The sequence below is a fragment of the Rousettus aegyptiacus genome, unplaced genomic scaffold (genome assembly GCF_014176215.1).
Source record: "Rousettus aegyptiacus isolate mRouAeg1 unplaced genomic scaffold, mRouAeg1.p scaffold_m13_p_4, whole genome shotgun sequence".
NCBI classification, from domain to species: Eukaryota; Metazoa; Chordata; class Mammalia; order Chiroptera; family Pteropodidae; genus Rousettus; species Rousettus aegyptiacus.
In genome coordinates, this window is record NW_023416307.1 from 19612290 (window position 1) to 19626223 (window position 13934).

General features: G+C 33.4%; 1 protein-coding gene across 1 annotated transcript in view; it reads right to left on the reverse strand.

The window, feature by feature from the left end:
- Positions 1–608: 608 nt before the first annotated feature.
- The window catches only part of GPR149 (G protein-coupled receptor 149), a 50626-nt gene continuing 37300 nt past the window's right edge, over positions 609–13934 (reverse strand). The window contains exon 4 of the mRNA XM_016138710.2: positions 609–1502. Within this exon, the coding sequence (XP_015994196.2) occupies positions 930–1502 (573 nt within the window). The 3' untranslated portion in view covers positions 609–929. The remainder of the gene's footprint in view (positions 1503–13934) is intronic.

A 13934-nucleotide genomic window follows, 5' to 3' on the forward strand; every position in this document is an offset into this window, starting at 1 on the left:
CAGCTTAAGAAACTGACACTCTCATGTTGAACTTACAAGCTTTTCCTCTGCCTTACTCAGAAGTTTGTTATTGCAGTGGGCACACCTCATAAACTTAGACTGGCAGTATTTTCCCCAATTTCCATTTAAATCAACAAAACAATTTTTAAAATGATGATGTGTACATTTTCAACCTTTTCCAATAGTGTTTCAGTTAACGACTACTTCTAATTCCACTTGTAACACATGACATATTTGTTTAAAGAGCAATCTTGATATTCCGAAAAGATGAAAGGAAAACACTGTTATATTTAAGAAAGAAAGAAAAGAAAACATTCAGGAAACAATTTGTATTTTATAGAAATGAAGGCAACAGCTATTTATAGACTAGGAACATGCGTGGTTTGAAGTTGGAAGCTAATTTACTGTTTTACACAAGAGTATATTTCCTAGACATCAGTATAAAGCTAAAGCTGTAACTGTAATAAGCTTACTTTGCCAGCTACGTTTTGGCAAACCTGTTCAGATACAACTCAGAGTTTCGCTACATTTCTTCCATTTCCCAAATGTCTTTTTTCCCCCATCAGTTTAAAGGCCAACAAATGTGTAGAAACATGTGCATGGGAACATTATACTTAATGAGTTTATACAATTTGTTGTTTACTCTGAGGTTGACAAACATAGGAGGCAAAAAACATTAGTAAACTAGACTAAGATTTGATTTAGAAAATATTTTTAGAAATTGGATAAGAAACAAATCTTCTAATTACCACAGTGTGTGATCTATAGCACTAGTTCCAGCTGTTTGCACTAGAAATAATTAACTAGTAAATCTGTAAAGCTTACGTAAATCCATAAATAAAAGAAATCAAATAGCCTCAGAACAGAGGTGTTAGTGTAGCAGTTTGAAGTTACAGATCCGTTTTTACCTTTATTCGACCAAATGATCACTAGGTACCCTTGCCTTCTTCCTCTCTTTTCCTATAAGCTTTATTTAACAACTGAATTTCCTCCTGGTAGCCATCCCTCTCTTGATGCTGCCTTTTACTGTTCTGCCTGTGTGCTTCAACAGTGTCTGGAATTGAGATGTTAATATCACCATCAGGATTACTTGTGGGTAAAAAGAGAGAGTAAGAGGCTGTTTCCCCTAAATCACATGAAACGAATCTGTTTTCTTTCCGTGAGTAGCGTAGAGATGGAGATCTGACCTGTGTGGAGGACTGGCTGATGTTGCTAATGATTGACACAGTGTCCAAGGCCTCTTCATTATCACAAATTTCAAGAACCTCCAAGTGTATTTTCACACTGGTGTCTGCAAATGTGGAGGGAGAATCTTCTGAGTTTGGTTCATGGCCAACACTTTTGGATCGGTAGACTTCTATTTTCTTAGAGGCTGGGGTTATTTTTTGTCCTTCTGCGCTTACCTCGTAGGTAGAAAGAGATAGGGTTTTCCCTGTAGGGGCTTGAAGAGACACAGTCCCCTGAAATGCACACAAGGGAATCGCAAGGGCACCACCGGAACGCTGGGGACAAAAACAAAATGGTTATTATTGAAAACTAGTTTCTGAGATTAGGCCATTTAGAAAGTCATTTTAGTCATCAAAATGGTAACGTTTTTCTACTCCAGAGCTATTTCCCTGGAAACCTTTTGCAATAAGGGATTTAAATCCTGCCATCGAAGTACCATCATAGTTTAATTTCTTCTAGGTCAAATATAGCATCTAAATGAAGGCAGTTAGGAACATTTTCTTGAATATATGAGACATATTTCTACCACTGAGGGCAAAATTTGGGAATTGATGGGCAGTGGTAGATGCTTCCAAGAGAAGAATATGAGCATAAAATTGCATATTTCTAGTACAGAATTGCTTTTCTATTTTTGTTACATATTCAGTTACATTAAGGAGTTTGCATACGTTGAAAGACATGCAGACTTTGTTATCAAAATGCACCTTTTTTCCCCTGCTTAGTACGCCAGAGAGAAAGATAATTGTGAAACTATGATTCAGGTTAAGTACAAAAAAATACTTCAACTTGAGGCTTGAGCATACACATGAGGAACCAAATGTCACTAGAACTGTGCTATAGTGTGCTTTCCACGGAGAAACCATGGTCATCAAAGTAAACCTAGTAACAGAAGTCCCCCATATCTCTGCAAATACCTGCCTCAAAATTTAGAACTTTTTTATTACTTTGTGTATTACATTTTTTAAATTGTTCTCACCACCGAGAAATACTTAAGAAATGAAGAAAATAAGACCAATTTTTATAATAGTCTGTACTTTATGTTGTTGATTAATGCCTTCTTACTTTTAGTTGACTCCTTTTTTGATTACATGTTTGTCTCAGAAGAAGATAGTAATATGCCAGTCTTTTAGATCAGTGGTTCTCAAACGTAGGTCCAGCATCATTAGTGTCACCTTGTAACTTATAAGAAATGGAATTTTTGAGCTCTACCCAGGCCTACTGAATTAGAAACTCTGGAAGTGGGGTCCAGCATTCTGTATTTCAAACAAGACTTCCAGGTGATTCTGTTGCATAGTAAGGTTTGAGTTCCATTGCTGTAACTAAAGAAGTAGTGTCTCCTCAAGGGACTGATTAACAGACCCTTTCTATGCTTGTGCCTACCACCTGTAAGGCCTGGAGTTACTAACTGAATTGACGTAAGAGTGTTTTTCTACCAGAGGAATTAGCATGAGGGCTCATGGTATTTTGTCAACTTCGGATGATTATCCTTAACCTTCCCAGTTTGCCTGTGACTGCTACAGTTGAGCATCAGAATTTTTGCATCCCAGGAAACCTCTCAGGCCTAGGGAAACCAGAATGGTTAGTCACCCTATTAGCCATGGGCATTTTTGGATATTGACCTAGATAGGAGTGGCTAGAGGAAGCCCAGGACCAGGGTCCTACTATTGGAGAATGTTTGAATTCTCATCTACTTGGAGAAATGTTTAAGAAAGGATGCATCATGAACTTCATTTGGAGTACCATCATGACTCGCTCCTTGAATTTAGGGACCACAAAAAATACAGTCTAAGATGCGTGAAACATGTCACCAGGCTTTCTCAGTTATTCCCTATGGAGAAGACTTGAGCTCTATTTATCCATGAGGAGACATGGGAACCTAACTTTAAGGCCTTGCACCCTAAGATACCATAAACTTTGGAAACTTACACTATAAAGTTCAGTTTACTCTTCTGCTGAGGCAAAGAAACTTCATCAACCTCACATGTGTCATGTTGACGTAAGCAGGAGAGACAAAGGGACAACATAGGTTCATTACGGTACCAGAGCATTGTTTGAGTGATGGCAATTTTTGGCAAAGGAGAAGTGACTTTTATGTATTTTTTATTTATTCATTCATTAGATATTTGCTGAGTACCTATTGCATGCAAGTGTCTGAGCTTACATTGGATATACAGATATACTGTATACTGTATATATAATGTATATAAAATATAATATATATAAGATATGCTATACTTGGTTCAAAGCTTCACAGATAATTGGGTGAGAAAGACATGAAGAAACAAAATTAAAATTTCATCTCTAAGTTATATAGAGAAAGGAACCGAGTTCTGTGGGCTTCAGGGAATGACCACCTCTGATAGAAAAGTTTCATGTAGGAGTGGGATTTGAAATTGATCTTAAGGATCAAGATGTTAAGAACCAGGAATCAGGAAACCATTTACAGTTTTAAATTTATAATTTTAAAAGCCTTACTTTCTGAGTAATAAGTTGTGAGTTAAAAGGGAAACCTGAAAACATTACATCCTGAGAAAATATTTCTTGTTATCAAAGTCACAAACTTCTGTTTCTTTTTTAAAGGAAATGGACTGAGACATTATGTAATCAGGAAGTTTGACTGTCACTTACTAATGTGAATATAAATACAGCCTTTATTCTGAAATATAGTTAACCTGAATGCTGAACTTCCTTATATTACACTTTATTACAAGAAAAACAAATCTACGTCAGTACTTAAAAAATTGGTTTTGTTTTCTCTTTAATATGGTATACTGTATAAGCAAAGTCCTGTGGAGTGGACTAGTTTAAAAAAGATAAATGTGATGAGAAAACTGAGTTATCAGTGTCCATCACTGTTGACACGTCAGCCTTCAAGGGACCTTCACTAGAGCATCAACAGTGTAACATGTGTTTATAAACACCAACTAGCATCACTGATGAGCAGTTAATATAACAGCAAATAGATAAAGAAAATTTTTCATCAGGTTTTATACATCCACATAGTGCAGATTTCAATAACTCCCCCTTGCTAACCTTACCTTTAAATGAACAGCAAGCTTTACTTAGTTATCAAATGACAGCTCCTTAAAATTGGCATTTGAGAGTTGCATAGTATGAGAGTTTAGCTAAGTATGAAGTTGGATTATTCCGAGATGATACACAATGTCTTGAGTTATCAAAATTATTTTGTCAAATATTCTTTTTATCCTTTCATGCATGTTTGTGGTAGCTGCATACATGTGCTAAAAGGTTTTATGTATACATACACATATATAATATATTAATATTCTCTGAAAGTATTGAAACATTCTTATTCAAAAGGATGGTCTGCAATTGAGAGTCATAGAAGTAAAAACACAAAGACAGATTCCATAGAAAAAAATCTGAGCATATATCTCTATACTATTAATTGAAAATTAGGAAGTTAGTTTCAGCAAAACAGTACTTTCACTTTAAGCTAATTCAGTAGTTTTAATTTTACTGGTTATGAAAGTATTTAATGTATATGTTGTTTGGTTTTAGATTTGTGTAAGTACTATAAGTGTATGGAGTTTATATGAAATTTTGTTTGTATGTCTTTAAGCAGAATCATAAAAATTTGATTTGACAATGAAGCTCATGGAATTTTTTTCCTTTAAAGGGTCTTGTCTATTATTTAAGTTAGAGAAACATTGCTCGAGGTGGAAGAAAATAGGAACTTGTACTAAGGGAGCAGTGATAGGGATAGAGACTCAAGGAGGGAGCTGACAGAATGAATAAAATCAACAGACTTTTGCATCTCCTTTAGGATATGGATAGAGGACTAAAATGGAGAGAGATTAGAACTATGAGAACAGATGAATTGAACCACTATTACATACTAGGATTAGGTTAGCTCGTAGGTCTATAACATGAATGAAGGGACTCTCATATTGTAAGAGATCATAGACTATAGAAATGCCAAAGCTCATAAACAATTGTGTTTGCATATAGTTCGTGTGTGCTACAGTAGGCCTGGGCTGGAGAGCTGTGGGAATTTGGAATAAGAGCCCTAACCAAGGTGGAGTGAGGAATAAGAAGGCATGAGGATCCTTCCCGGAGAAGAGCTCAGTTTTTACAAATGAGTAGAAATACCTGATATTAATGCTACTATTTAACATTATTCTAGAAGTCCTAGCTGGACAAATATAAAATGAAAAGAAATATAAATAGTAAGAAGATTCAAAATTATCATAATTTACAGATGAATTTGTCTACCTATAGATTATAGAGAAGCAAATATATAAAAAATATATAATTCAGGAGTTTAGTAGGGTAGCTGAATTCCAGGTAAATATTAAGGAATCAATAGCAGTTACCAATCAAAAAATATATTTTAAAAAGGTCTCATTCAAAATATCAATAAAACTAAAAATGTATGAGAGCTATATGAGAAAAACACTGTAATAAAAAAAAAAGGAATCCTGAATAAATAGAAGACAAAAGAAACAATGTATTCACATGGGAAAACTCTATATTATAAATGTGGCAGTTTTATTTTATTGATTTAATATAACTTTAATAAAAATTCCAATGGAATACCATAGAATTTTATTTTATAATTTGAAAGTTCCTTTTATGATATATATTGCAAGAGTAAATGCTTGTGGATAAAGGAGAAAATTTAGAAACCGACAAATGAGGTGGATTTACAAAGATAATATGTAGTTACAGTAATACAGGGTGTTAATGGCAAGATTCAATAAACTAAGCAGTCAAGAAACCAGATATATCACATCACAAAGATGACATATCAAAATAAAGATTCAGTTGAGCTTTTACGTGTTATTGGCTATCCATCACAAAATTAAATTAGACTCCTTTCATGTTATATGCAAAAATAATTTCTTGACTGTTAATTCCTGGGCAAAGAAGACCTTTCTAAATCTGGAATGAAAGTAAAAAAAAAAAAAAAAATCAGTAAAAAGAATAAAATCTGTAAAAAAGTAAAAGATAGACATTTGATTGCAGGAAAATTTTAAATGTCTGTGTAGAAACATATGCTAAAGGTAAAGGTAAAAGACAAATGACAGCCAAAGAGAAAATATTTGTAGCACACATGAGACAAAAGTTAATAGTCGTAATATAGAAAGTTACTCCAAATCAATGAGATGAACATCTAAGAAAAATTGAAACAAAGTAGTCAAAAGCAATTAAAAGAAGAAATACAAATGGAATATAAACACATGAAAATATATTCAATTTCATCAATAATCCAAAAATAAATATAAACAAGGGACCATTTTTAGCATCTCAGGTTACTGTCCGCACACACACAAAAAGCAATAAAATGATGGATGCTGTCTTCGGAATGCCTCTTGATTGTATTTGATGATAAAATAAAAGATGCATATATTTATCAACCAGCAATCTTATTTTTTTGAGTCAATTCCAACAACAAATATTAATGTGTAATAATGTTTATTACAGCATCATTGTAAGCCCCCACATTAGAGATAACCTAAATGTATATCATTCAAAAAATACTTGAATAAATTCTGGTACAGTTATATACTAGAAAACATTCTTAAAAGAATGAGTTAAAGCTATAAGTTCTGCCTGAGTAAAATTATATCAGTACATTTTAAGTTATAAACATAAATTGCAAAATAATATGTATAATCTGATCCAGTTTTCATGTAGAAAAACACCCACCAGAAATAAACCCAGCAAATTTTATGTTTATAGGAGTAAGATATGCAGACACACCAACACGCACATATATATTATAGGTATAGAAAAAGGTTTAAAAGGCTTCGTATCAAACAGTTTTCTCGGGAACTGGATGGGGGGTGGATTTCAACCTTAATGTTTTATATTTCTAAATTACATTATGATGATGATTCTGTTCATGGAAGTTGGATTAGGAAATAGAAGAGACACAGAGGTAAAATATTAATAGAAGGGCATCAAAGATGTAGAGATGCCTGTGATGGTGTCATCCTTAGAGCTTGGTTTGTCAGTCAATTTGGTATTTGTGCTGCTTTGGGGGTTTGTACTGGATTTGAGGTTTGTTTGGCATTTGGGATTTGTGCTATTTTTAGGTTGGGAGATAGGAGACAAGCTGGGTACAAAGTGCTTTCTCAAAATTCTGCCCTAATGGTTTGGTTGATTAGAGTGAGGGTTTCAACTAGGGTATAATTTAGGTTCCATTCACATTTTAAAAGCATAGAGAATGGCATTTACGCCAAGAAAAATTTAAAAATTTAATTATCAGAAAGGAAAAGGATCCTTTGATCCTAGGCAGACAAAAGTTTATAGTACTCTCAAAGTGGCCAAGGTGTGTAATGAGTCAGATTCTCCTCACTAATTTTATTGGAAAAAGTGTTACAAACATGAGTCCAACAAGCTGTTAACATAAACGTTAAGTTCAAATGAAAAATTCCACTTAAGAAAAATACTGTAGGACTTGAGTCACAAATTACCATGTAGCCTACTGATTTGCAAACCATTGAAAGAGTTCAAGAACAATTTCAAAAAAAAAGACTTAAAGTAAAAGAATAAAACCTGAAGAGAAATTAACATTAATTGTAAGACAGAGATAACATAAAAGACTGTTAACATTGCTTTAATTTATCTTGACCTTTGTGCTAGTTGGATAGTCTCCCCTCCAAAGTTTATATCCACTCGTAACCTGTGAATATGACCTTATTTGGAAATAGGGTCTTTGCAGATATAATCAAGTTAAGATAAAGTCATACTGGGTTGAGATGAGCACTAATTCCAATGACTGGTGTCCTTTTAAGGATACGGGAGTTGGACATGGAAAGGATATGGGAAGATGGGCATGGGAAGGGGACAGCAGTTGGAGTTATGCTGTCGTAAACCAAGAAGAAAGGATCTTTCCCTAGAGCCTCAGAGAAATGTAGCACAGCTTATACCTTGATTTTGGACTTCTGGCCTCCGGAAGTGTGTCAGTAGATTTTGCTTGTTGTAAGCTTTCCAGGTTTGTGGTAACTTGTTATGGCTGCCTTAGGAAACTAATATAGTGTTTTATGTAAACAGGTACTAAAACACATATGGAAATAAACATTTTGCAGAGTTCGACAGCTGTCCATTTCTTTTTCATTTTATTTTATCTTTTGAAATTAAATGTATCGGGGTAATACTGGTTAACAAAATTATATAGGTTCTGAGTATACAATTTGATAATACATTATCCGTATGTATATAGGGCTGTTAAAATATTTACAAATTTAAACAGCAACATTTTAAAAAGATGATCTTTTTTTTTATACTTTAGAAAGTTAAAATGTGGAATCTAAAAATTTCTCCTAGAGACTAGAATTACATGTCATTTCTGTCAAATCCGCATAGAATATTATCTCGAGGGAAGGGAACGTTTTCTTGTTGATCTTTATTTTCTCTGCCATCTATAACAGTGGCTGGCATGTGACAGCCCCTCAAAATATATTTATTGGATGAATAAATATGTGTGTGTGTGAATGAATCTGAGACAGACTTTATATAGGCTTTTTAGATTCCATAATTTAACTTTTAAGGCATAAAAAATAAGATCACCTTTTAAAATGTTGCTGTTTAAATTTGTAAAAATATTTTCACAGTCCTATATAATAAATTATGATAGTTGCAAGCATATCAGAACATTATTAGAACATATTTTTATAAAAATAAAATAGAATATTAGAGAACTGAATTAAATGTGAAAGTTTAGTGCATATTAAAAATGACAGATTCAGAGAACCTAAAACTACTCATTTAGTAGTCTCTCCTTTCTTTCCATTTAAAAGTCAATGAATTAGCATATGCTGTCAGGAATAATGATAATCCATTATTGCTGTATTCTTAAGCGTGGGTGGTTGGGAGCTTTTTTGTTTGGAAATGAAAAGTACTCTCTAAACCTCAGAAATGCTTTAGGAGGAGAGAGCATGCCATGTAAACACATTAGCACAAATAATCTGCTGTGATAATTGATTCGAACTTACTGACCTTGAACATAATAAATTTTTTTTATTTCTTACTATAAGCCTCTAGGTGAATTCAGAGTAAAATTACAATATAAAAGAGTTGCTCCAAGTTTTTCTTCTAACAAGATTAAGTATTCTATTGATTATCTGATCTCTCAGCTTAAGAAAGACATATAGCATATAGGATCATAACACTCACCAGAGATCATGGAGTTCTAATTTCTCATTTTATAAAGGGAGAACTGACAGCTAGAGAGGTGAAACTACTTGTCCAGGGTCACATAGGTAATAATAGTAGGACTTGGCACCAGGTTTCTTAACTCCCAGTTAAGTGCTCCTTCCACTGCACCATGATATCCCTTTACAAGAAATTTGCCTCAGCCAGGAGCAGATCATGGGTTTTCTGCCCTGGAAACTAGAATTATGTCATTAACTCATGAGTAAACCAAGTGACTGACAGTTTTATTCTAAATTAAAACCGTATAGATTATCTTTAGGTGCTTTGGGTGACTTTTAGGCATCTAAAAGTACAGACATTGGGGAATTAAGTCAAGCAGACCATTTAAGATGATCTGGGGGAGAAGAAGTAGGAACACAAACTAGCAGGGAGAGCAAGAACTTTTGTATGAAAAACCATAAACTAGATTTTTAATAATATACTTTTGGAGTCTTATTTAAAACAGTGTGATTACTGTATTTTCATATATTCAAATCTCAAAATAGTCCTTGTGTCCAAGAAAATACAGGCCTTTGTAAAAGGCCTACTATGTGACACAGAAAGTCTTGGGTATTTTAATATATTTCCAATTTATTCCTCACAGACCTTTGAGCTATAAATCGAGCTTTTCTTTTTTAATGACGAAAACAGATTTAGTATTAATAATCATCATAACAAATACTTACTGATCCTGCTGAACACAAGCCACATATTCAACTTTTTACTAAGCTCTTTATATCCATTTTCTTAATTTTTGCATCAACCTTGTGAAATAGAGACACTTATTATCCCTATTTTATAGATGATGTAATCGAGTCATGGGGAGATAACACAAGTTAGCAAATGGCATAGTCAAATCCAAATGCAGAATAATCTGTATAAACCCTCTGCTCTTAGCTGTTCTGCTACCTCAGTGCATGGTGTTAGCAGACACAGTATGAATAGCACCTCACTCTCCTCATCCAGCTGGAACCCACAGTGTCCTGTGGAAACACGGGAGAGGAGGAATTTACTCACATTAGGAAGTAAAGGGAGTATTTAGAGAAGATACTTAAGAAAATGGTTTCTAAAAAGGGCCCTAAAAGATAATTTCTATAAGACAAAAAAGTAGGAAATAGGCATACCAAGATGAGGGAACAGTAAGGGCAAAGGGAAATGGAATTTTGGGGGAACGACACAGTAGAGGGAGTGAGACTACAAACAGAGGTTGGGTCCAAGGCTGAGAGCCCCGTACTCCAGGATAACAAGGGGGACGATTTTTGTTTTCGCATTCATAGAAAGGAAGGAAATTAAGATATGTAGAGCGCCAACTGCACTTGGCACTTTCCATGTGAAATCTAATTTAATATAATTTATAAGGGAGCTAAAATTATTTCCATTTTACAGATAAGTAAATCGAGGTGTGAAGAGGTTAAGTAACTTGCTTAAGTTACAAAGGAAGTTAAGTTTTAAATTGTGATCTAAATTCAGCTCAGATTCTTTCCATTACTCCACATACGGTTTAAGAAGATAATTCGGGACCCTATGAAAGACAGATTAGAGGAAGGAGTGTGTGGCATTAGGAAGACCAGTTAGATGATTAAAATCATTGTGTACAAAAGAAGAATGGCTATGAACTTCAATACCAGTAGGAGAAACTGCAGATGTGGAATGGACTATAGGGTAATTGCAGAGATAAAACTCTCGAGACTGTGGAAGGTCATGGTGAAGTATTGCTGTGAAGTCACATACACTTACCTGCCTTTGAACTTGGCTAGGTCACTATCTCTGCAGTCCTTACCCTCTAAGTTCAGTTATCTCATTTGCAAAATGAGAGAATAAATGAGTTAATCCATGTAAAATGATTAGCTTAGTTCCTCACACAAAGTAAATGCTCTATAAGTATTAGCTAATATTAGCAGGTGAGGAAGAGAGGTCCGGATCCATGATGTTTTTAAGATTTCTATTGCTGGTATCTTTTCAAATCTTTTCAAATCTTCGTCTTCTATTTTATTCTAATGTTATAAATATACTAAATAAAAAATAGTGATTATTGGAATGGATTAAAAACATGACTCAACACTATACTGTCTACAAAGAACTCCCTTCAAATATAATGATATGAACAGAATGAAAGTAAAAGGATGGAAAAATATATAGCATGCAAACATCAATCGAAGGAAAGCAAAAAATTGTATTAATATCAAATAAAATAGATTTTGGAGCAAAGAAAATTACTAGAGACAGGGCTGATTATTATATAATGATAAAAGGATCAATTTAGCAAGAAGACATAGCAATTATAACTGTGTATACACCAAACAGCAGGGCTGTAAACACGTAAAGCAAACTGCTAGAACTGAAAGAAGTAGTCAAATTCAATTATAGCTATAGACTTAACCACCTTTCTCTCAGTGATTGATAGAACAGCTACACAGAAATTCAGCAAAAATATGGAAGAGTACCATCAACCAACAGGGTCTAATCAACATTTGTCAAAAATTTTATAGAAAGAAAAAAATTTTATTTATAGAAAATTCCATTCAGCAAGAGCAGAATACATATCATTTCCAAGTTCTATGGAACATATGCCAAAATAGACCATATTTAGGCCATAAAGTTAACCTCAATAAATTTAAAAGAATTATACAAAGTGTGTTTTCCAGCCACAAATGGATTTAAAGTAGGAACAACAGAAAAATAAGAGGAAAATCTATAAACTCTTAGAAACTAAACAAAACACTTCTAAATGATCCATGAGTCAAAGAGAAAGTCTCAAAGGAAACAAAGTACATTATACTGAATGAAAATGAAAATACAACGTATCAAAGTTTGTGAGACACATATAAAGCAGTGCTGAGAGAGAAATCAAAGACATTAAATGCATACATTAGAAAAGAGGAATCAATAATGTAAGCTCCTACCTACCTTGATAATCTAGAAAAAAGAAGAGCAAAAAAAAAAAAAATTCCAAGCATATATAAGGAAGGAAATAATAAAGTTGACAGCAAAAGTCAATGAAATTAGAAAACAAATCAATAGAGAAAATCAACAAAAAACCCCTGCTTTTTAAGCAGTTGATAAAATTGACGACCCTCTAGCAACATTGATAAAAAAAGGCACAGATTATAAATATTAGGAATGAAATGAGCTGTCACTACAAACAAGTTTACACATTTAAATTTGCCAACTTAGATGAAATGGACCATATCCTTTAAAAACACAAACTGCAATAGTGCACCCAATATTAATAGGAAATTGAAGTAATAATTTTTAAAACTCCTAAAGAAATCTCCAGGCCCAAATAGTTTCACTGGATGAATCTACCAAACATTTAATATAACTTCTACACAGTCGCTTCCTGAAAATAGAAGAGGGAACATCTTGATTCATTTTATGAAGCCAGTTTGCCGTGATAGTAAAACTAGACAGAGAGATTACCAAAAAAAAAAAAAAAAAAAAAAAAAAAAAAAAAAAAAAAAAGAAAAGAAAACTTCGGATGGATATTGCTCAAGAAAGATGCAAACATTCTTAACAAATATTAACAAGTGGAATTCAGCAGTAAATATGAACATATTCTATACTAAGTGTGATTTATTCCAGAAATTCAAAGTTTTAATATTCAGAAAAAAGTTGATGTGATCCACTGTTTTAATAGGCGTAAGGAAGAAAAAAAGTGCAATTTTATGAATTGATGCAGAAAAACTATTTGAAAAAATTCAACATTCGTTCAAAGTAAGAATAGAGTAAGTCCCTCCCCTTGATAAAGGGCATTATAAGGAGCCCACAGCTAACATCATGCATAATGGTAAGAGTCTCCTTTCCCTTAAGATCAAGAACAAGGCAAGGTTGTCTGTTCTTACCACTCCTATTCAACATAGTGCTGGAAGTTCTAGCCCATGCAGTAAGTCAAGAAGAGGAAATCAAAGGAGTACAGACCAGAAAGGAAGAACTAAAACTGTCAATCTTGTGTCGGATGGTTGGTCTAGGTAGAAAATCCCAAGGAATCTACAAACTCCTAGAACTAATAAGCTAGTCAAGGTTCCCTGTTAGTTAAACATATAAAATCATTTATATTTATATACACTAGCAAAGAACATGTAGATATTAAAATTGAAAATGCAGTACTATTTACAATTGCTCAAAAAGTGAAATACTTAGGTGTTAGTCTATTTAAACCTGTATAGACATATACTGGAAACTACATGATTAATAAATCATTCAATCAAAGACTCCCTTAATAAATGGAGAGACATATCATGTGCATGGACTGGAAGACTTGACATAGTAAAGTTGTCAGTTCTACCCAAATTGATATATGGGTTTAATGTCATTCCTATTAAAATTCCATCAAGATTTTTTTTTTTTTTTGCAGACATAGACATGATTATTCTGAAATTTCTATGGAAAGGCAAATGACCTAGAATAATTAATTTATTTTGAAAAAGTGTATAGTGGGAGTAATCAGTCTACTTATCTTCAATATACTACAATAATCAAGATTGTGTTATTGGTGGAGGGATAGACATACAGATCAATAGAATAGACTAGAGAACTCAGGAGTA